This window comes from Prunus persica, chromosome G1 (assembly GCF_000346465.2).
Source record: "Prunus persica cultivar Lovell chromosome G1, Prunus_persica_NCBIv2, whole genome shotgun sequence".
Lineage (NCBI taxonomy): Eukaryota > Viridiplantae > Streptophyta > Magnoliopsida > Rosales > Rosaceae > Prunus > Prunus persica.
Window position 1 is genome coordinate 18,799,933 of NC_034009.1, and position 22,302 is coordinate 18,822,234.

Genomic DNA, 22,302 nt, shown 5'->3' on the forward strand with positions numbered 1-22,302 from the left:
GGGAACCTTGGCACTCGCTAACTTCCTAAGGGAAACCATCTTACGAGATATGCAGAGCACGCCCGGAGTCCCTCAAGAGGGATCCTGGCACTCGTAAATCTCTTAAAGGAGACACACAATCAAGATACTAGTTGGTTACGCAAGCAGTTCACAAGTCAATACGCAAATTGAAGTTGAAAAACTAACTAAAATTTTCATAGCAAGCTGACTAACCGGCCAAGTTCAACAAAGTGAAGATGGTCAGATAAAACCAATTATTCTACACAAGAAAACAGACTACAAAAGCTAAAAAGAAATAAAATAGTCTTCATTTACTCCGAGACGCCAACAGGAGATCCCTGATCTACAGCCTCTTCGGCGTCCTCTTGATCAGCCATGTTCTCTACAGCTCCACTTCCCTGATCCACGATGTCTGTCACTACCTCATCTGTTTCATCCTCCTCTGCTTCATCCACTTCAGCTACCGCCTCTTCGATAGCCTACTCTTCAGCTCCTTCCATATTCACAGCATTAACATGCTTACTATGCATAGGAAGCAAGTCAAAACAGAGCATCTCGATGTCTTTATCTCCAATGGCATAGAAGGGATTATTTTCATTTGAGCAGTCCAAGTAACCGAGCTTATGCACATTCATGGTAACTTCGACCTTGGACTTTTCAGCAGACTTGTTATGGGAGCTAAATCTAGCCAGAAGCTTGTCATAACTAAAGGAGATGTCAGCATTCTTGCGCTCAAGACGGAAGTAGGCATCTCTTTGACTAACCAAGTCAGCAGCAGAAGAGGGGGCAATAGCAGACGAGTTTCAGATAGTTTCAACAGCAAGAACTACTTATTTTTGAAGCAGATGAAATGTTGCTTCCCTTTATTTTTCTAAGTAAAGACTTGAGACTGTCTCAAGATCACCAGCCTAATGGATATGATTAACCTGCTTGAAGCAAGCAGACGGACTTGACAGAAAGTTCGTCTTGAGCAGATCAGACATAATTGCATCCCCTGCAAGGCTGGACTTGTCCACCTTGGGATCAGCCGCTGACATTGCAAAAGAGCCCTTCGCCCGAGAATATGACTCTTTCGTCTTCTTAGTTGTCGTCATCCTCACCTCCAATGAAGTCAATGATGCTGAATCAACTCTACACTTGACTACCTGTGACTCAACAATTGGATCATGAGCAGACCTCCCGGTTCAATCTTCATCCTTTGATTGAGGCAAACGACCTGAACTTTGAAGAGGAATATCTGCATCTATTTACCTAGCATGTGGGCTAGATCGAGCACGGGCTATTTTAAGGAGTAGATCATGGTTTTCAAACTTGTCAGCAAGAGGCTTGAGTAGAAACATCCTGAGCACTGCGCGTACCACCAACCTTCCTACTATTAGCACCAACAGGATGTTTGACCCTGGCAGATGACGATGGAACAGACCCCACTTGAGTCTTCTCAGCATAAGGGAGCTTTGGCTTTTTTCTCAATGGAGACACATTCTTCGCCTATGAAGAAGTAGCTTCATCTCTTGAAGACTTGGCAACAACCTTCTTTTTTTAGGGGGGGTATCGGCAGAACACTCCTTCTGCCCAGCCGGCAGATCATCAGAGTCTAGACTATTCTGTTTTCATCTCTCAACATCCTGGGTAGGGGGCAGACCATTGACTTCCTCCCTATACCCGCTCAACTGATGCGGCTCGCAACGCATGAGACCAAGCACGCTCTAGTCTAGACCTGCGACGATAGGGAGCAACTAGTCCACCTGTGCACACCTGCTTCACCACGGTTGCCGCTCACTGCCAGCCATTGCCACGACGACAACCAGCCTGGCTTACCCCAGCTGGCCTTCGCCGCAAAAAAGAAGAAAAAGAAATATACGTGCTCGACTTACCTTGGGATGCACGGCAACTCCTCTCTTCTACAAGCAGTACGAATTCTCCAAGATCTCTCTCAAGTTAGAAAGTAGAGAAGTTAAGTTTGCAATGTGAAGAAGAGTGAAGAGAAGCCCTGCATTTGAACAGGTTGGGCATCCTAGGTCAAGAAGGAATCGCAAGCCCATTCCTACTAAGAACCCAACTCCAAGAACAGTCAAAAGCTCACTCCAATTGGGAACCCAATCTGCAAAATGAGTCCAACTCGCTGAAGGAAGCCCAGTTACAGCTGCACAGCCCAACAAATAATTCACATCTCCTACATGTCACCACGCCATGCAAAAGCTGGGGGGCATTTGTGGGAACCGAATGAAATCAGAACCTTATGTCAAATAATTCCTTCCATTTGGGGATTATTTGACCTAATTGAGAATTATTCAACCTAATTGGGAGTTACTCAATTTAATTGGGGATTACCCAATTAAATGGAATGTTACCTAATTAGGTTGAGAATTGATTTGATTCCCACCACAATTCCCACCACAATTCCCAATTAAATTAGGAGTTACCTAATCAAATTAGGAATTGATTTGATACCTACCACAATTAGGGATTTGATTTATCCTAATAAATTAAATTCTTAATTAATCAAATCAATTCCAAATCGGGGAGGAATAATTCATTTCTATCTACGGAAGTATTCCTTTGAAACCCTAGCCTCCGAGACCACTATAAAAAGATGGTCACACACAAGGGTTAAGGTACGTCTAAAATTCCTATTGAAACTCTGTAGAAAATTCCTCTCAAACCCTAGCCACCTCCTCTCTCTCTCTCTCTCTCTCTCTCTCTCTCTCTCTCTCTCTCTTTTTTACATAAGGCTCTGGCCGCCCGGTTTACACCTTAAACACATCTCCGTACCCTAGTTAGCTAGTGTTTTTCTTACAAACTCTTGAACTAATTTAGGCATCGGAGGGCCTTTGGCCAATAACCCCCGGGTGTGGTCCTCTTATTTGTTCTATTTTGCAGAGAGAAAGAGGCGGCGAAGAAGGGAGGGGAATCTTTGCAATCGAATATTCTCGTGGGAAAAATCACTCCCACAACTTACATCTAGCAACCTCAGTTGTTTGAGCTTGTTTAGTTATGAAAGGTGCTCGGAGAGTATGTTATGGCTTAGGATCAATGTTCTCAAACTTGATGAAACATTTGGCATACCTCCATAGAGTTGATTTCTGTTGAGATCTAATGTCCTTAGCTACCATAACATGAGAAGTCAGGGATTCTGCCTATGAATCCATTGCTAGATGTGCTTAAGAAGGTCAAGCTTCTTAAACAACCAACGCTTGAAGGAATGGTGCTGCTAAGTGCATTGAATGAAATGTTTAGAGATTCCAGCCTTTTGAGAGCTTTCAGTCTTCTGGGAATGTTGACTGTGAGGAAATTGTTGGACAATGAAATTCTGGTGAGCTTCTTTAGATTGGCAATGGAATCTGGGATCGGTCCTCGAAAGTGGTTTTTGTTTAGATTGATGATGGTGACCTCTGTTAGGTTCCCAATTGATAGTGTGATACACCCATCATAGCCACCACCATCAAGCTCAATTGCTATTATTCTGCTTGAGGAGTTGTCTAAAGGGAAACTGCACAAGATTCCCAGAACTGGCCCGATGTACTTTCTCATGGATCCATGGCAAATTCCTCCTAGGTACTAAGATAGGAATTTAGGAGGATGGAGTTGGGATCAACCGAACGTTTGATGTCACGGAGAACATGAGTATCAGAATCGAGAGTTACCAAATTGATGAGCAGTGGAGTAGAACTTGAGTTTTGATCAATAATAGTCAAAATTTATCCTATATTGTCATAAATGTCAGTTTTTATAAATTTTTCAAAAATAGCCAAAAACTCACATAAAAGTACTCAAATACCCTCAAAACTAAAACCCACAAAAACCTAAAAAAGCAAAATATAGAAACCTGATTTCAAACATAACACTCCCCTATGTTAGTATCTGTTGTCTCTGTCATTGGGCTCTAAGCTTGGTAGTATTTGTTGTCGTCAGCCATGCTAATGCTATCACCATTGGAGGCCTCACACAACCCTTTGTCAGCCATATATGGACTTCAAAGTTGCTAATTAGATTCCAATATGAACTTTAACATTGCGGAGATGAATCAATAACTCTATGAGTGCCTTGTTAAATATATAATACAAATATATGACTTATTAGAGATAATTAAGTAATTAGATAATGGTGATGAAGGAGATCTAGAACAAAAGCTTTGCTTCAACTCAATGTTGGGTAGATGCAGTACTCGTAGTACACTAGAACTCAATACCACTTATAAATAATAATGGAGAGACTAGCTAGGAATCAAGTCATATTCATGGTTCAACTCCTCCAATGATATAACATGGGATCAAACCTTTGTTTTTATATATGTTTAAAATCAAATTGCAAACAAAGATTGCATATTTTTCTTTTTAGGTTTTTGTGGTTTTTACGTACGAGGGCGTTTAAGTATTTTTAGGTGAGGTTTTTGCTATTTTTGAAAGTTTTTAAAAAAACTGACATTTATAAAAGGGGTAAATTTTGGCTATTTTTGATAAAAACTCGTAGAACTTTCTGTGATTAAAATTATATAACGTAGATAGAAGGAGCAGAAGGGAGGCATCAGCTTACCCAAATCTTAAAACAGCAAAGAGCTAGCTTATTTGGGAATTGGGATTTTGGTGGTTTAATTGGTTTTCCGAATGCCTCCTTATATGGGACTTTTGCCATAAGGTAAAAGGTTTGCAAGACCCTTTGAATGAGAACAGATTTCTTGTTAATTCTCATGGGCATGCCAAGAACTTGGATCAATTTAAATCCATTTCTTTAAAGCTTGGCTGGTATTTGAGGATTTAGTTTCCTCTTTGGTCATCCAACCTAAACCTTATTTTATCCGAACGATCTTTTTGTATTCTCATTGTTTATGCCAAACTAGGGAAGATGGTGCTACACCATACTTTCTTTTTCACATCTTAACAAGAAATTTATTTAAAAACATATACAAGATTCCCAAGAAGATGCAATTGGCCAATTATAGCCCAAAAGCCACGTGGCAATTTCCTAAGATTTGAGGCAAGGCAAATGCAATCATCCACCACTATTTTGCCTTCCGTAGAAATGAAGTAATCATACCAGGAACTAGAATATCAAAGGCAGAGCCAGAAAGCTTCATAAACACCAACTACTGCAGTCACTTGGTATTATATCTGTGCCATATGGTCTTGTAGCCAAGGAGGCAAAATTACATATGTTTATGTTATGGGTCAAATGAAAAAGACAATGGAAAAAAGCTAATCTCCCAAAATGTGTTATACATTCTTAGATACGTACATAAATACATACGGGTATGTACTTAGTATGAAGATATATAATTCAACCTATCAACTAATACCATCAAGTTGATACATGTCTAAAATATGCCAAGATCAGGAACGGTAAAATGCTCATCATCATCATCTGCGATTTCAATCCTAGGCTTCTTGTATGGGACGTTCGATTTTGGGGGTCTTTGTGAGGCAAAATTGCTTGGCTGTGATGCTGGAAGCTGAGGAACTTCAGCTGCTGCCATGGCCTCCTGAGGAAACTGCTCACCAAAAAGACCCATATCTGCTATCCATTCAAGCTCTCCAAACTCAAGTGACTCTTTCTGAAGTGAGCACAGAGAAGATTCGTTAAGCATATGAATAGATGAAAAAAAAAGTAAATGGCCCATCATCAATGTTGGCATCAAATTTATATTTCTTCTAATCAGGTATTAACCGAAGAACTGCTTAAACCAACTAAACCAAGACCTATTAGAGGTATCAATATTACCTTCTTTTAAGCAGCAAACGCAACCCAGACTTTTTTAATTATCAAAATTCATAAAGTTGTGCATGATGAACGATCAAATAAAAAACATGGATAGAAAAGAAAAATGAACTCAATTTAGAACAATCATTATAAAATTAAATTATCTTGACAGTCTTAAAAACTCAAAACTTATCATTACTATCACAAGGTTATATATAAGTTTTAGAATATTTCTTTTATACAGTAGGCTTCAATGTCAACACAGCAGTACATGCCACCCAATTATCAACAAGACTTTTCCAAATACATTATCCACATTGTTCAAGACATTTGTGTCTGATATATCGAGTTCGGATGAATTATGAATATATCTTATCACAATCATTTTCATAGATAAAATGATAAACATCCATATTCCTCCACCGTTCTAGTATATCTTTCAACCTCATCCCTAAGTTCTCAATTCAAACCATTCCATTCCATGAAGACAGTAATAATAATTGTGATCAGTAAAGCTAGATAATGTATAGGGATCTTTCTAACCTTGTCAGAAGATTCAAAATCTGATAATTGCAGTAAGTCATCGACTCCCCAAGGTGACAAGACGCCGGAAGCCTGTGGTGCTGAAATTTTTGTTGAAATCTGCTGTGTGCTACGCTCGGGTGGCTCCAAGCTACTTGTTTCAGCTTCCTTAGTACAACTGGAGCTCAATGCCACTCGGATTCCAGTGGCAAGGAACCTCTGGTGGTTTGCAGAGAGGCTATTGGCTGAATGAATTGGTTCATCACAATCCTGACAAAAGAGGGCTCTGTCTTCAACGCAGAATATAAAAGCTGCCTTATCCTGCCCATCAGAAGACATGTGAGAGAGAGAGAGAGAGAGAGAGAGAGAGAGAGAGAGAGAGAGAGAGAGAGAGAGAGAGAGAGAGAGAGAGAGAGAGAGAGATTGTTTAAGAGAGGCTTGCAACTCATCAGAATCCAGTGACGCTAAGACAGATTCAAAAGGAAAACTTAATTATCATTCAAGAAGTCTAAGATAAGCATCTTGTTGTCCACTTAGTAGTTGAGACCACGAAAGGTGATTTCAAGAATGCAGAAATCAACCAAACGGCAAGCTAAAATGTTGTTCAAAAAATTCAAGAAGGAAATCTTGTCTTGCGGGCTCCTATGATAATTTGAAGGACCTATCCACCTTTCTTTCCCTGATTCTGCTCATCTTAAGGAAGCTGTGGAAGCCTCTCTATCTAATCTGGACTATGTTATGTTTAATTATGAAGAAAGATCATAAATTATAAATACTTCCTGAATTACTGTAAACCTAAGACTCTACTCCAGTAATTTCAGAAGGATACTTTCTCTATTATGTTAATTGCCTTGCCTTTCTCTGCTCTCCGATGCATCAATAAGATTTTTTCTCATTTCTTCTTTGTGTCTTGAACCACGAAAAAAAAAACAGTTTGTACCATTTGTGCTCAAGAGGCATTTATGTTCCAACTCAATTAATAAATTCATGATTATGAATCAATCAAACAGTTAATCATTATTAAAATTGAAGTAGCCACATTCTTAGAAGTCACAAGGCTGCACACCTGTTCAACCATTAGCTGACTCACATTGCAAACACTGAGATTTTCATTCACTCTCTAGTCTCTTGGAAAATTTCTCTTAGATTGCTTCTTTTGTATGAACAATATTTACCACATTGTGATTTTTTAAAGGTGTTAATGCATCAGTTGTCTCTATGGGGTTTAGGTTTTTCTATCATTTACGGCAAAAAAAGGGGAACTAGGAAGACCTCTCATTTTGGGCAGGCACCTAGCTGAAACCCAGTTTCAACAATATGAGAATAATTCAGACACCACACCCACTTTGCAAGGTTGTACGAATACCCCAATGCAACAATGTGACAATCAGCAGCAGTAGAATTTGCTTATTTCTCAAGTTCACCTGATTAGTCTTATTAGTTATACAACATCTAGCGGAGAAGCCAAGTCTAGAGCGCACACCAAATTTTTGGCATGCAGTTTGTATTACAAACCTTGTAAAGTGCCATCTGTTATTGATCGAGAGTACAAAAGAAATGTTAACTTCTTTCAACTTGCCACTATTTCCTATAGTTCACTTTAACTTTCAAACAAAGGAAACCTATAATGCTCAAAGCATCTAATATTCTAGTATGAGGTCCTCCATGGCAGGGTCATCAAAAATCATGTCTAAAGAGCTAATAGCCTTATCTTAATAGGATTCTCTCATGTTGGATGTTACAATTTTAACATTGTATTGGAGAGGGTAATTCATTTATTAGCAAAGGTTTGAACCTTTAGACCTATCTCAATCTAGCTCACCCTTTACATTTATCACAAGTACACATATTGATACAATGAACTTGTAAAGTTAAACTCAGCTCAACAATTTTGACCCAAAAAAAAAAAACAACTCAGCTCAACAATTTTGACCAAAAAATAAACTCAGCTCAACAAAAATGGAAAAGGAAAATTGGAAATTACATAACATTTTATTCAAAGAAAGTGGGAAGTGGAACTTAATTACTTGGCATATGTCACATCTAGGGAGCTTGTTGGAGAGGCAATTTAGAAGAAGCCTCTGGTGCTTGCTTGCAAGTTTATTTGCTGCGTGCACTTCAACGTCACATTTGGCGCACAGAGCTGCCTCGTCAGCGCAACAAATCACCGTCGCCGGAGCCTTCTCGCACACATCACACTGAATTTTCATCTTCCTCTTGATCTCTTTCTTTCTGCCCAAGCTTGATGTGTTACTTCCAGAGAAAAAAAAAACCCCACCTCACAAACTTATATGTTCTCGCTCAGAGAGACACTGAGAGATCTTTCCTGAAGATTCAACAAAACCCACAACTCTTTACTTTACCAAAACAAAAACTACCCACAACCGAGAAAACTTGTAAAACTGCCAGAAGATGCCAGAGGTGATCCAAGCAGCAAGCTTTCCCAGAAAGCAGAAACAGCTTATTTGTGGAAAAACCTCCAGAACCCTTCACCAAAAGTTAGGACAGATATGAGAAAGACTGTCTAGGAATAACAAGAAAGTTTCAACAGGTAGAAATAAAGAGAGAGAGAAAGAGAGAGAGAGAGAGAGAGAGAGAGAATTAATGGAGTGATGGTTGTTTGTATGATATGAAATTAATTTCTTGGCCAAGCGAAGTAATTGGTGGAGAGTTGCAGAAGAAGCTGTGAGGGGTTTTGTGGTGTTTGTATTGTGGAGGAGATAAGGATTTTGATTTTGATTTTGATTTTTTTTTTCCAATATCAAAATCAAGGCAATGGGCGCTTTTGTGGAGCCCACCAGCTCCGGTCTTGTGGTTGTAGAGCCATTGCAGTCTGCAAGCCTCTCTCTCTGCATGTGCTGGTGGCTACCCACTTTTTTGATTTTTTTTAAAGAGCTCTGCTACTGTGTTTTGCACTTCACTTGCATGATTACCTGGTTGATGTGAATATTTTCTGATCATATGTTTGGTAGACTGATTTCAATCTGGACCGTTGAATTGGTCATTCATTTCAAGCTATAACAGCCATGGAAAGAGAAAGGACTGTGTATCGTTTCTTTGGTGCAAAATATGATATCACATCATTTACCAGAAAAATAAATGTCATACATATATATTTTTTATGTTTTGACAAGGAAAATGCTAGAAACTCTCTTTAACTTTTTGGTTTTTAGGCTTTCATTCTTTTTCTTATGACATGTGTCATTCTCCTTACATTTAAAATTATGTCATTAATACATCATACAAACTATATTTTATTTTCTAAATATACTCTTATTATATGTATTGACTTTCATGTTTTTTTCAACTTATTAAAAAAAAAATTTCTTCATAACTTCCTTACTGTTATAAAATGAACGGAATATGTGTTGAAATATTGAGCTGCACGTGAAGTAGATGAGACACAGCATTTAACGAGGTTCGGCTATGCTTACGTCCTCAAAGAGCAACAACAGTAACTTTTTCACTATATAAAATAATAGGGATACAACTTTAGTGTTTACAATATATGTAGCTCATTGATTTTTCTCTCTTGAAGAATTCCTCTCTGCTCTCATTTTTCTCTCCGCTCACTCACTCTCTTTCTTTCTCTTTTCTCCTTCCACTCTGCCTGACTCTCATTCTTCTCTCATCTGGAGGTGTCTGTGCAAAGGCAAGATAATGCCTTATTTATAGGCAGATTGGGTAGAGGCAGCCAACCCACGTGAATTTGCACTAAGGAAAAGTTGCAAACAAACTTTACCCAAAGTCTCTAAATGAATAGTTAGCGGGCCCCACACAAAAACCTTTACAACACTTACCACCTTATTAAAAAATTAAGTTAAAAAAAAAAGTCATTTTTTTGCTGTTTACTTGGTTGTGGTCTTGAAGTGACGTTTTTCTTCCAAAATTGTTATGTGCAACAAAATTATGGGCTTTATTACTCTCTTTATTTTTTTGAAAAAAAAAAACCAGATATTTTCCTTCAAGTTTTCTTTTTATTAAATAAGGTGATAAGAAAGTTATTAAATTTTTTTGAATAAATTAAAGGAAACATAAAATTTAATACATTTAATAAGAGTAAATTTGGAAAATAAAAGATAATTTGTAAGACATTGTTAAATAAAAATAATTTAAGGTAATTATTTTTAAATAAACATACCAATTTCAACAAAAACACGTGGAAGTTGATTATCACTTTACAAGGGAATTGGTTCAACACGGCTTCTTGTCTATTAAATTTGTTTCTTCTGAACATTAGCTTGTTAATATCTTTACCAAACCCTTGTCTAACTGGTTCAACTGTATTTGATAGCTCACGGTATTGATAAACCATGTGGGCCACTTGGGAAGAGCTTTTCAACCACACAGCGATTTTCCAAGAAGCTCTCTCCTTTTCTCTTTAATCCATTATTGCCTAACTAAAACCTCTTCTCCACTAATCCCATAACACTAGCATCTTCTTCTCGTTGTTTTCAGTTTGGGCAAGATGGAAATCAGATAATTAAAGAAAGAAAGCAGAGGATCCGTCTTGGAAAGTTCCTTTCTTTTTCTATATAAATTCCTCCTTTTTCTCAGTAACCAAACAGAGGTATTTATGTCTCAAAGAAAAGCACTTGCTTATTAGCTGTGGAAATTGAGAGAGCAACAACTGGTTTCCTGGTTTGCAAATACTCGTCGTGGAGACCAGTCTTCTTCTGAGCCATCTTTAACACCTAGTAGTAATCTTTACAGGCCCTCCTTGAGTTTCAGGGATGAGCTCCTACAACTATAATCTTTATGACGAGCCCATAAAGGTAGTGGTCACTCAAAACTTGATCATAACCATAGCTAGCCAGCCAAGCTAGCCTAACAGTTTTTTTGTTGTTGCATATATTTCTTGATTGGTATCTTTAATTTTTAATTGAATTTGTAATTAGCTAGTTACTTTTCTTCTATAGGCTACTTCAGAATCAGCAGAGTGGATATTTTTTGCCACTATCCTTGGCCTACAGATGTCGTCAGCTGCTTGTGATCAGGCTTCCTCCCCAAGAAAATCCCAGTATGCACTGTTTGGTATGCTGTTGGCTATTGCAGCTGTGCTCATTTCCATCTGGGAGCTAACTTACAGAGGTAAAAAGGAAAGAGTTGTGTTGAGGAGATGGGGAATGCTCTGGTGGTTTTATCATCCACCTCCTCGTAATACGCTTTTTGGTACTCTTCCTGACGTTTATGGAGTAGCTGCTGGCATCTCACAGTGCATTTTCTGTATAGTTCAGTATGTTTACTGCCTTCGGCATGTTGATAATCCTTTCAAAGCATCCCTTTTGCCTGCCATATTTCTTCTGTGTTTAGGTGGTTCAAAACTAAGTAATAACCGAATGAACGCCAATACCACTGATAACAACATCTTGAGAAAGCCTTTGGATAGTAATTCCTCTACCTCTACAATTATGTTTTTTTTTTTCTCCTGTTAAAATCTTTTTCTTTTTCTGTTAAATTAATAATGTTGTGGGTTCATACATTAGGTCAGACTATTCATGTTCAAGATGACAAGGACTCCAAGGAAAATTCTTCAAGGTAAACACGAATTACTGCTCATCTGCTGCTTAATTAATTTGCATATTAAATCTTTTTGCAGCTTTTTAGTGTTAGATAATACAAAAGGAAGGCGTCTTCTTCTTTTTTTTATTTATTTATTTAGTTTTGTAAAGAGACGATATGGAAATTTTAAGAAATAATTAAGGAGATTTTAATGGATATCACATGGGAATTCTACTTTATTTCAATCAACACAAAATGTGAAGACTAAAGTGCGAGCAGATGGAGAGAGAGTGGCTAATTAAGCTAGCTCTCTAGCTCTAATAAACAAGACAGTCATAAAAGATTGCTTTCTTTTCTGTATGCTTTTTCATCTGTATGCCTAGCTTCCATTCCACTGATAGAAAATATTATCTCAATCTGTTGGTTTGTAGCACGGAAGAAACTTCTAAGCATGCAACCGCCAAGTATTATGCACCTACAAATATACCATCTCTGGATGACCAGGAGGTAGAGGTACCAATTAAATTACGATTTAAAGTAAATTATTTCCAAAACATATATTCAGGGATCTCTCAAATAATTTTATTTGAGGGACACCTTTTAGGATATCCTACGAAGTTTTTTTTTCAATGATCCAAACCATCTATTTTTTTAGGTCTACATTCATATATCATCCTTGTAAAAAATTAGACAAATCGGAAACTGTTTCGACATGTAATTGTATCCTACAAAATCAATGAACACAATGCTGTGTTCAAGAAAGTACTAAAACTTCAATAACTCAATTGAGTGGTCAAACGATATCGGATTCAAGTGATTTTTTGTAGAGATGATCTTTGAATGATTATCTAAAACATAGACAGTTTGGATTAGTGAATTCAATACGGAGTGGGCTCTACAAAAGTGTCCCTCAAATAAGTTAATTTGAGAGATCCTTCAATGAAAGCTCTCTCTATATATACATATATATATATATATATACACGCGCACGCACATATATAACCTTGAAATATTAAATAAAAGTTGTCATTTGTATGTATATATCATGGGAATAACTGAACAAAATAAAGGAAATCATGTTTCCATCTTTTATTTATTCATCATATTTGTATGCATATTATATATATATATATATAATTTTCGGGAGGACATGATGTATCCAAAAGGCTTAAGTTATGAAGTCCCATATGTATCACGGAATGTTAATTTGGAGCTCACTTTGGGAAGGCCTCATCGGGATTGAATACGATAAAGAAAAATTAAAAATTAGGTATTAGATATAACAACTAATTAGGATTTGAGACATAGAGTATTTCTGTTTGGATTTTAATATCTAGGAATAAAATTTTGTTTTGAATTAGGCCAAAGAGGAGGCCCAAACGTGACATAATTTTTTAAAAAAAAAAAAAAAAACCATTGACTGTTAATATAAATATTGTGTAACTGACAAAATACCACAAAAACAAGGTTGGTGAAGTGGTTTCTAAATGAGGCTTTCCTCCTTTGAGGGTCAAGGTTTGAGTCTCTTCTTGAACACTAAATTTCTTATTTTTTTTAGGTTGAGAGCAACATAGTTGATTGCCGACGAGTGGCTAGCCAGGAGGTGCTGGCTGGCGATGGGCACGTCGGTGGTGGCTGGGATGAGACGATGGCTAAGCAGGTGCTGCAAGTGGCTCAAGAATGGCAACAATGGCGGTGGCGATTGCAATGGCGGCAACGTGGACATTTGATATGACTTTGAAGTAGTGACATTGTATGTAATTTTAATATTTTTTTAATTACATTATTGTAAAAATAGGTACTACGTACTTTTTAGTGTTTGGCCTTATACTAATTATGTGAAATTGTATTCCTATCTTCCAAATTAGTAAACTATATAGTGTCTTAAAATAAAAGCTTCCTATTATTGACTGAATCTACTAATCACTTTTAATTCATTATTATATTATGTCTTTGAATGGATGAGTGCTCCCACAGGGATGAGAATCAGGTACCGACCGAAGAAATTAGAAGAAAACCAGGATACAAATCTTCTACTTTGATTTTTCTCTACTAAGATCTGCTTGACTTTCACTTCCCACATGCCACGTCATTTAATTTTCAATCCAAAGAATTTAAAGTTGACGCATCACCTTTAAAACAAAGACTCAAATTTTTCATAATAAAAAAAAAAGCCTAATTAAAACATCAAGGGGGGTGTATTCAATTGAGATTTTAAAAGAATATTTATGGATAAATAAGTCTAGTGGATTTTAAAAGACTATTTAAGAATGTAATGACTTATAAGATTTTTTAAAAAGATTTAAAAAAAAATCCTAATAGTCCTTATTGAATACCACAAGACTTGTTTAGATTATTTAAAAGTCTTAATTGAATACCACAAGACTTATTTATCTCAAAATAATCTTTTAAAATCATAATTGAATACACCCCCCAAAATTTATGTAAATATTGTCAGGGATAAGAACTACATTTGTCACATAGTGGCATGTAAAAAGAAATTGACATGGAACGTAACAAATTTAATATTTCCAAAAGGATTCAAAAATGGAAACATTTAAAAGATTAAAACTAAGCTAAAATAGGATCCATAATTTGTGGGTTTTAGGGACTTAATTTTCATAAGTCACTTTTATTATCTTCTTACCAATCTGACAAAAGAAGGGTTAAATTTTTTAAAGCTCCTTAATGTCCTTGAGAAATAAATGTACTAAAACAGATGATTCTTTAATATACGAGGGCAAAATGGTAAACACAAAATAATGAAATAAAATTTGAAGGAAGAGTCTGTTCACCTGCCAAATACAAGATAGAATAATCAACATTTTAATTAGTCAATTATTTCATAATCAACGGTTGAATCAATTATGTCAGAATCTTCCCTTCTCTTATGGAAACTTTTTTGCCACGGATAAGAAGCAAACAAATCCCAAAAGCGAAACAATGGGGTGGAGGAATGCGTTTGACAATGCGAAGCCAGTGTTCGTGACTATATACGCCACTGTAATAATTGGGATCATCTTCTCGTCTTTGTATGTGACATCGGCCATTTACTCTGGCAAGTCTGTTGTAGATTCCACTACCTTCTGGCTTTCCTGTCAGTTTCTCTCTCTGCTTTTTCCTTTTGGGTTTCCTAGCCCATTGATTTTGTTATTGTTTCTTACGCTTATGCTTCAATTTCTATCACTTTCATTACATATTGGAAATGGGTTTTTGAGATCTTAGTTGCCCGTTGAATAATTCAAGGCTTATGTGCTTAGCACCTGGAAATTGTATTTTCATTGTCTTTTATTCTTGCGGGGTCGCAATGGTGCTCTTGTTTATACAAGATCCATTTCACTCTTCCCGCAATATCTCCAATAATGACAACTACTAACTTAGTGATCTAACTTGTTGATGCTCAAAATGGCCTGGCCAATATTGAGTCCAACTTAGTGATTAGGTATGCGGGGTCTTCAGCAGGGAAGAGAGCTGGGGCTCTTGGTGAAATATAGGTTGATGGGAAACCTGCAGAAGACAAAGTGGGAGAAGCAATCGTTAAGCTTCAGACACCGGTGTGGTGCCGGCCGAAGGCTCTCCGATGCCTAAGTCAGTTACAAGTAGTAATTCTGGCAAAGTAACAGTAAAAGTGGGAGAATAGTTCTTCCTTTTACCTGGGTACTATTCCCTATTTATAGGGAGGTGAAAGTGGGAGCTTTGCACAAAGTTCCAATGTGGGACTTTGTGCAAGCCTTTGTGGTGGTGACATGTGTCCTGGAATTAGGTTTGGCAGTTGGGAGCTTCGGTAGGTGTCTGGCACCTCGAAAGTGTGTCTTTCTTCGGCACAGGAGAAGGCGTGGCTGCCTTGGTGCTAGTCACTTTGGTGCTGGGTCTGCTCGGTTCATTATGGTGTAAACATAACTGATTCGACTGTGACAGCATAAGCTCATTTAGAAACTGAACGTCTGACTTTTGGTGCTTTAGTTTGGTTTTGGTTTAGTTTTTGTGTGTTTTTTCTTGGGTTGAAAAAAGTGGATCAACTTTGTGGTTTTAGTTTGTTGTTACACACCAAAAGTTTCAAGCTTTAAACATTGTGGCACCTTTGTATGTCATTTCTTCATATTTTCTTTTTTTTGGTAAAATAGGGGGCAAAGCCCAGAATAAAAAGATTACACAGAAACAAATCTAGGCCTCAAGAGACCATTCTTATCAGCATCTAAAATAGGCTGCATCAGATCCGGGGGAGAAGAGAGCTCATGGTAACCCAACTCCTTATGATGACCCATCTTAGCAAGAAAATCAGCAGCAAAATTGGTCTCCCTATAGACATGGAGAATGCTGCAATTCCACTGGCTTTTCAAAAGCTCTCTGCACTTGGTAAGCAACACAGACATAGGATGAGAGTCCACCCATTCTCCGTTAATCATATCAACAACAAGGGCAGAATCAGAATTAACAGTTATCTGGCGCAAACCCATCTGCCAAGCAAGATTAAGACCATAATATAAAGCCCAAGCTTCAGCCACCAAGACTTCACCATGACCAAGATTAGCAGAAAATCCTGCTATCCAGCTACCCTCAGAATTCCTAATTATACCTCCTGCAGCAATGCACCCAGAGGCACTCACTCTAGAACCATCAATATTAAGCTTAGAGAAGCCACAAGGAGGAGGCTGCCAAGCAAGGAACATCTGAGTTTGAGAGGTAGTCTTCTTTAAAAGATTATTAGCCTTATCCTATTCCAGAAGATACTCAACAATACTCTGCTTAGGACGACATTTGGAACTGAGGCTCAAAGATAGAACAACACCTCCATTTCCAAATGAACCAGCAAGCAACAGCAAAAACACTACACCACTTCAAATTCCATAAATGCCCAGCATTATAACACAAATTTTCCTTCAACCAACTATCAAAATCAGAGGAAAAGAAATTGAGCAATCCTTCAGGTAGATAGAAGGATCTCCAAAGCGTAAGAACACGAGGACAGGAAATAAAGAGATGCTGCAAAGACTCCTCATGATAATGACAGAGAGGACAGGAAGGGTCTCTAGATAGATGCCTTCTAACTCTCTGCACATTAGTTAGGATCTTTTTTTGAGTGAGAAGCCAAGTGAACATTTTAACACGAGGAGGGATCTTCAAATTCCAAATGAAATTCCAAGGAGAACCAGGGACATCATTAAACCTAGCAGATAACTCATAGGCAGTCTTGACAAAAAAAACTCCATTTGAAGTGGGACCCCAAATACAAGTATCAGGTAGATTCCCTTCAATATCAACATGAATACTAACAATCCGCATAACGGCTTCAGGAAGAAGAACCTGCAGGAGTTTATTAATACATTTCTTCATATTTTCATTTCCTCATATTATAGCATTCTGGAGTTTGCATGAGAGTTGATTGAGCTATTGGCAGCCCCAAATTTATATATATATATATATATATATATAAAATATTTTCACTTTACTAATGATTACACTGCATGCGGTTCCCACATAGAAAAGTAGTAAATTCAATTTTCCATGCTGCCATCAGTAATATTGTAGAACTCAAGCCATTTGCTTCTTGTCAATGCACCCTTTCTTGCAATATTTGGTGTTCATTCATTAAGCTTTCTGTCTGTGATTTCAGTCTTCTCCCTCTCCCTGCATGTGTTTAATTTTTGTGAATTCACAAATTGCTACAGATGTAGGTTCTCCTCCTGTAGAGCATGTTAGAGTTTTAGGATCTGAGTATTAGATTTTGTGAGAAGAGAGAAGAGAATTTAAGAAAACTTGAAAGGATTCCAAAACTGCTCTGCTATTAGTGTAGCAGAGAGAACATTCTCATTAGCTATATTTTCAGTACAACAACACACACTTGGTGTGAGGAGAAAAATGACCGTTATGCACAATACCAGCTGGATGCATTCCATCAAAGCAATCTTAGCCATTCACTATCTAACCAATCAAGCTGTGACACCTGGACTAAGTATAAAGAAATACAAATAAGCAGAAAACAAAACTCTTAATTCTGAAATCAGCTTAAGCACTTATAATTCAACACTCCCCTTTAAGTCTTGAGGTGATTTCACTCCAAGCATGCCTCTGAGATAATTGAATCTGTCTTTGGCCAGAGGTTTGGTAAAGATGTCAGCCAATTGTTCATTTGTAGGACAATATTCCAGATTGATTACTCCTTCTTGCAATGCATCCTTGATGAAGTGATACCTCCTGTCAATATGCTTTGTCTTCTGGTGGAATACAGGGTTTTTAGTGATTGCAATTGCTGAGATATTCTCACAATGCAATGGAGTAGCTTCAGTTTGAAGCTCTCCAAAGTCCTCTAGCACAAAACGGAGCCAAATAGCTTGAGTAGTAGCCTCAGCTGCACTGATGTACTCAGCTTCAGCAGTAGACAGTGCAACACAGTTCTGTTTCACTGAGGCCCAAGAAAATACTCCACTTCCAAAACTAAAAGCATAACCTGATGTGCTCTTGCAATCACCAACTGATCCTCCCCAATCACTGTCACAGTAACCAACTAGAATTGATCTTTTGCCTTTCACATATTCAAGACCATAGTCCAGAGTTCCTTTGATGTATCTCAAAACTCTTTTAGCTGTTCCATAGTGTCTATTTGTAGGACAGTGCATGAATCTAGCTAGCAAACTTGAGGCATACATAATGTCTGGTCTTGTAGCAGTTAAGTACAGCAAGCTACCAACAATGCTTCTGTATTGTTCTTCATTTGCAGCTCCACTTCCATCATCCTTAGCTAGTTTCTCAGTGGCAACAAGGGGTGTTGTCACAGGTTTGCACTCAGTCAGACCAAACTTGCTCAACAAAGTGCTAGCATATTTCTTTTGATGTAGAAATATACTAGACTCAGTCTGAATAACTCCCATGCCAAGAAAGTGATGAAGTAAGCCCAAATCAGTCATCTCATACTTAGCCATCATGTCTTCTTTGAATTCAGCCAACAATGCTTGACTGCTCCCTATATACACAATATCGTCTACATAGATAGACACAATTAGAATCTCCTTATCTCCCCTTACTTTGGTATACAAGGTTGCTTCACTTAAGCTTTTCACAAAACCACATTGAGTGAAGTAGTTGTCTATCTCCCCATATCAAGCCCTTGGGGCTTGCTTCAGACCATAAAGAGCTTTATGCAGACGATAAACCTTGTCTTCTTTACCTTTAATTACAAAACCTTCAGGCTGATTGACATAAACTTCCTCTTGCAGCACACCATTAAGGAAAGCAGACTTCACATCAAGTTGGAACAATTTCCAAATCTTTTGAGCAGCTAGAGCAATAAGTGTTCTAATGGTGTCCAATCTGGCTACAGGTGCATAAGTCTCATTATAATCCAGTCCAGGCTTCTGAGCATACCCCTTAGCCACTAATCTTGCTTTATTCTTTTGCACAGAGCCATCCAAATTCAGCTTTGTCTTGTACACCCACTTAACTCCAATCACTGGTTTTTCAGTTGGTCTATCTACCAATTCCCATGTTTCATTCTTTTCAATCATTTGCAGTTCATCTTCCATTGTCTTAAGCCAAGATTCATCCTGAGCAGCATCAGCATATTTTTCTGGTTCCATGATACACAAGTTACACTGAGCTAGAACATCATCTAGCCTTCTCCATTTTAGAGGGGTGTGATCATAAGCTTGAGTTCTCCTTTCTTCACTGCTTATATCACCTGGAGTTGATGGAGTGCTCTCTTGCATATCCAAAGTTTGAGGTGTACCAGTAGAATTCTCATTAGAACTGTCAGATTTCAAGTCCAAATCTACTTGGTTTTCAATTGAGTATGATGTCATAACTGAACCATTTTTGTCTGTCCAATGCCAAGCATTTTCTTCATCAAATGTCACATCCCTTGACAGTAAAAGCTTGTTAGAAACAGGATCAAAAACTCTATATCCTTTTTCACAAGTTGCATATCCCACAAACACTCCCTTTGTACTCTTAGGATCCAGCTTGTGTCTCAATTCAGTTGGCACATGAACATAACACAGAGAACCAAACACTTTAGGTGTGCAATTCCAGGCTTCCTTCCACTATATGCTTCGAATGGAGTAATGTTGTTGAGAGCTTTGGTAGGACATCTGTTCAGCAAATAGACAGCTGTATGCACAGCTTCTGCCCATAGGAAATAAGGCATTCCCTTCTCATGTAACATTGATTTTGCCATCTCAATGACAGTTCTATTCTTCCTCTCAACTACTCCATTCTGCTGAGGAGTATAGGCCATTGTAAGCTGCCTTTGAATGCCATTAGCTTCACAGAACTCCAAAAAAATAGTAGACAGAAACTCTCCACCCCTGTCACTTCTTATGCACTGCACCTTGTGTCCAGTTTGTAATTCAGTCATGGACTTGAACTTCTTGACAATAGAAGGCTTCTGACTTGTTTCTCAAGAAGTATACCCAAATCATTCTTGTGAAATCATCTATAATCAGCATGAAATATATGTTCCTTGCAACAGACTCATTTCTCATGGGACCACAGAGATCCACATGTACTAGCTCTAGTACTTTGCTTGCTCTTTGAGCTTGATCTTTTGGAAAAACATTTCTGTGCTGTTTTCCAAATTGGCACCCTTCACACACACCACTTTGTTCTTCCAATTTTGGTAAACCATGTACCATTTCTTTATCCCTCAGCTGCTTCAATCCTCCAAAATTCAGATGACCAAGTCTCTTGTGCCAAATCCATGTGGATTGAAGAAAACTAGTCTTCATTAGTAACTGTTTTTCAGCTAGAAAAGAGACAGGATAGCATCTGTTACTCTTCATTTGCACCTTTATGATGAGATAATCCATGGATGGGCTATCAAATACCCTGCACATCCCTTCTCCAAACACCAGACAGTACCCATGTTCATCCATCTGCCCAACACTTAGCAGATTTTCTTTCAAGCCCGGAAGATATATTACTTCTCTAATGTATTTTCTTCCTTTTGTTGTGTCAAGAACTAGTGAACCCATGCCAGCCACATTCACAAGAGCACCAGTTGGCATCTGCACCTTTCCAGCCACATTTGTCCTTATGTCAACAAGCAAATCCACATTTCCTGTCATATGATTGCTACAGCCACTGTCAATATACCAATCCCCATTCGGTTTTGACTCAGTGGTAGTGCAGTTTGCATAAAACAGGTTCTAGTCACCTCCTTTTGACTTGCACAGTTTGCCTTTTGCACAGCCTTCTCTGCAATGCACTCTCTAGCCAAGTGACCAAACCTGTCACAGTTGTAACACTTTGGCTTGCCTTTATACCTGCATTCTCCAAAGTGATACTTGGAGCACACCTTGCATTGGGGTTTTACAGCTTCTTGACCTGTAGATGAGCTGTGAGTCTGTGCAGAATTATTCCATTGAGGCTTGCCTTTCGATTCCCAAGGTTTACCTTTTGGATTCCAATTTTTCTGAGTCTTGGATGAACCAGAATTAGTTGCATTTTTATTCTGACCTTTTGAACTCACTGTGAATGAGGCAAAAGCTTTCTCAGTTGCATCTACATTGTGCAACTCAAATCGCTGCTCTTGACTTTTCAGAATAGCAATTACCTCTTGCAACTCCACAGTCTCTAGACTCTTAGTGTTTTCAATCACTAAACAAATGGGGTCATAAACCTTGCTAAGACTAATCAAAACCTTTTGCACAAGCCTCTCATTCGAGAGCACTTCACCATAAGTTTTCATTTGATTAATCAGATCATTCAGTCTAGTAAGATAAGTAGACAATGACTCACTATCATGCATCCTAGTATATTCAAATTCACGTCTAAGATTTTGAAGTTTTACCGATCTAACATGATCTCCACCATGAAATTCTCCATGCAATAGCTCCCAAGCAGCTTTGGCAGAGTCTGCATTTGTTATTCGTGGAAAAATCTGATATGAGACTGCATTTTGGATAATACCCAGAGCCTTTGCATCCTTCATGAGGATTGCAGCTGCTTTCTCATCATCTTCTTCCTCTGAAGTCTCCTCAGTTGCCCTTCTCCTTCTTCTTCGAATCTAAAACTGGAATTCCCTTCTCTACCAGATTCCAAAGCCCATATGATTTGAATATGGTCACCATCTTAATCTTCCAAAACTCATAATTTTCACCAGAGAAAATTGGAGTTCTCACATCTGAGCTTCCAGATCCAGCCATGGTTGATCTCTGATTCTTCCAAAAACGAGTTGCTTTCAGATTGAGCAAAAAACTCAAATTTCCCGATATTGCATAGATTGAACGCCCAGCTCTTTAGACAATCCAACCTGGCTCTGAGGCCATGTTAGAGTTTTAGGATCTGAGTATTAGATTTTGTGAGAAGAGAGAAGAGAATTTAAGAAAACTTGAAAGGATTCCAAAACTGCTCTGCTATTCGTGTAGCAGAGAGAACATTCTCATTAGCTATATTTTCAGTACAACAACACACACTTGGTGTGAGGAGAAAAATGACCGTTATGCACAGTACGAGCTAGATGCATTCCATCAAAGCAATCTCAGCCATTCACTATCTAACCAATCAAGCTATGACACCTGGACTAAGTATAAAGAAATACAAATAAGCAGAAAACAAAACTCTTAATTCTGAAATCAGCTTAAGCACTTA

At 37.9% G+C, this 22,302-nt stretch overlaps 3 protein-coding genes across 4 annotated transcripts; 1 reads left to right on the forward strand and 2 right to left on the reverse strand.

Annotated features, from left to right (window-relative positions):
- On the reverse strand, positions 5,070-8,987 carry LOC18793274 (B-box zinc finger protein 24). Its single transcript, XM_007223749.2, has 3 exons — positions 8,244-8,987; positions 6,238-6,537; positions 5,070-5,548 (listed from the first exon to the last, which is right to left on the reverse strand). Exons 1-3 carry the CDS (start codon positions 8,424-8,426, stop codon positions 5,312-5,314), a joined length of 720 nt encoding a protein of 239 aa, XP_007223811.1. The 5' UTR covers positions 8,427-8,987; the 3' UTR covers positions 5,070-5,311.
- On the forward strand, positions 10,528-13,633 carry LOC18790226. Of its 2 annotated transcripts, none has more exons than XM_020562403.1 (5): positions 10,528-10,991; positions 11,136-11,604; positions 11,703-11,754; positions 12,150-12,231; positions 13,277-13,633. In XM_020562403.1, exons 1-5 carry the CDS (start codon positions 10,950-10,952, stop codon positions 13,451-13,453), a joined length of 822 nt encoding a protein of 273 aa, XP_020417992.1. In that variant the 5' UTR covers positions 10,528-10,949; the 3' UTR covers positions 13,454-13,633. The 2 variants fall into 2 exon arrangements, with proteins under 2 accessions (XP_020417992.1, XP_007223812.2); XM_007223750.2 differs by having other exon boundaries at positions 12,150-12,225.
- LOC109946643 lies at positions 20,774-21,857 on the reverse strand. The gene is made up of 2 exons (XM_020555085.1): positions 21,698-21,857; positions 20,774-21,567 (listed from the first exon to the last, which is right to left on the reverse strand). Exons 1-2 carry the CDS (start codon positions 21,855-21,857, stop codon positions 20,774-20,776), a joined length of 954 nt encoding a protein of 317 aa, XP_020410674.1.

Excerpts from the sequence above, each read along its gene's own strand:
- LOC109946643 (XM_020555085.1), bottom strand. The coding sequence starts at position 21,857 with ATGGCTGGATCTGGAAGCTCAGATGTGAGAACTCCAATTTTCTCTGGT. Across the intron at positions 21,568-21,697 it reads TTCGAAGAAGAAGGAGAAGG|ACTCTGCCAAAGCTGCTTGG; the intron begins GCAACTGAGGAG and ends TAACAAATGCAG.
- LOC18790226 (XM_020562403.1), top strand. The coding sequence starts at position 10,950 with ATGAGCTCCTACAACTATAATCTTTATGACGAGCCCATAAAG. Across the intron at positions 10,992-11,135 it reads TTTATGACGAGCCCATAAAG|GCTACTTCAGAATCAGCAGA; the intron begins GTAGTGGTCACT and ends TTTCTTCTATAG. Across the intron at positions 12,232-13,276 it reads TGGATGACCAGGAGGTAGAG|GTTGAGAGCAACATAGTTGA; the intron begins GTACCAATTAAA and ends TATTTTTTTTAG.
- LOC18793274 (XM_007223749.2), bottom strand. The coding sequence starts at position 8,426 with ATGAAAATTCAGTGTGATGTGTGCGAGAAGGCTCCGGCGACGGTGATT. Across the intron at positions 6,538-8,243 it reads CTAGATGTGACATATGCCAA|GATAAGGCAGCTTTTATATT; the intron begins GTAATTAAGTTC and ends TCTGATGGGCAG. Across the intron at positions 5,549-6,237 it reads ATTTTGAATCTTCTGACAAG|AAAGAGTCACTTGAGTTTGG; the intron begins GTTAGAAAGATC and ends TGCTCACTTCAG.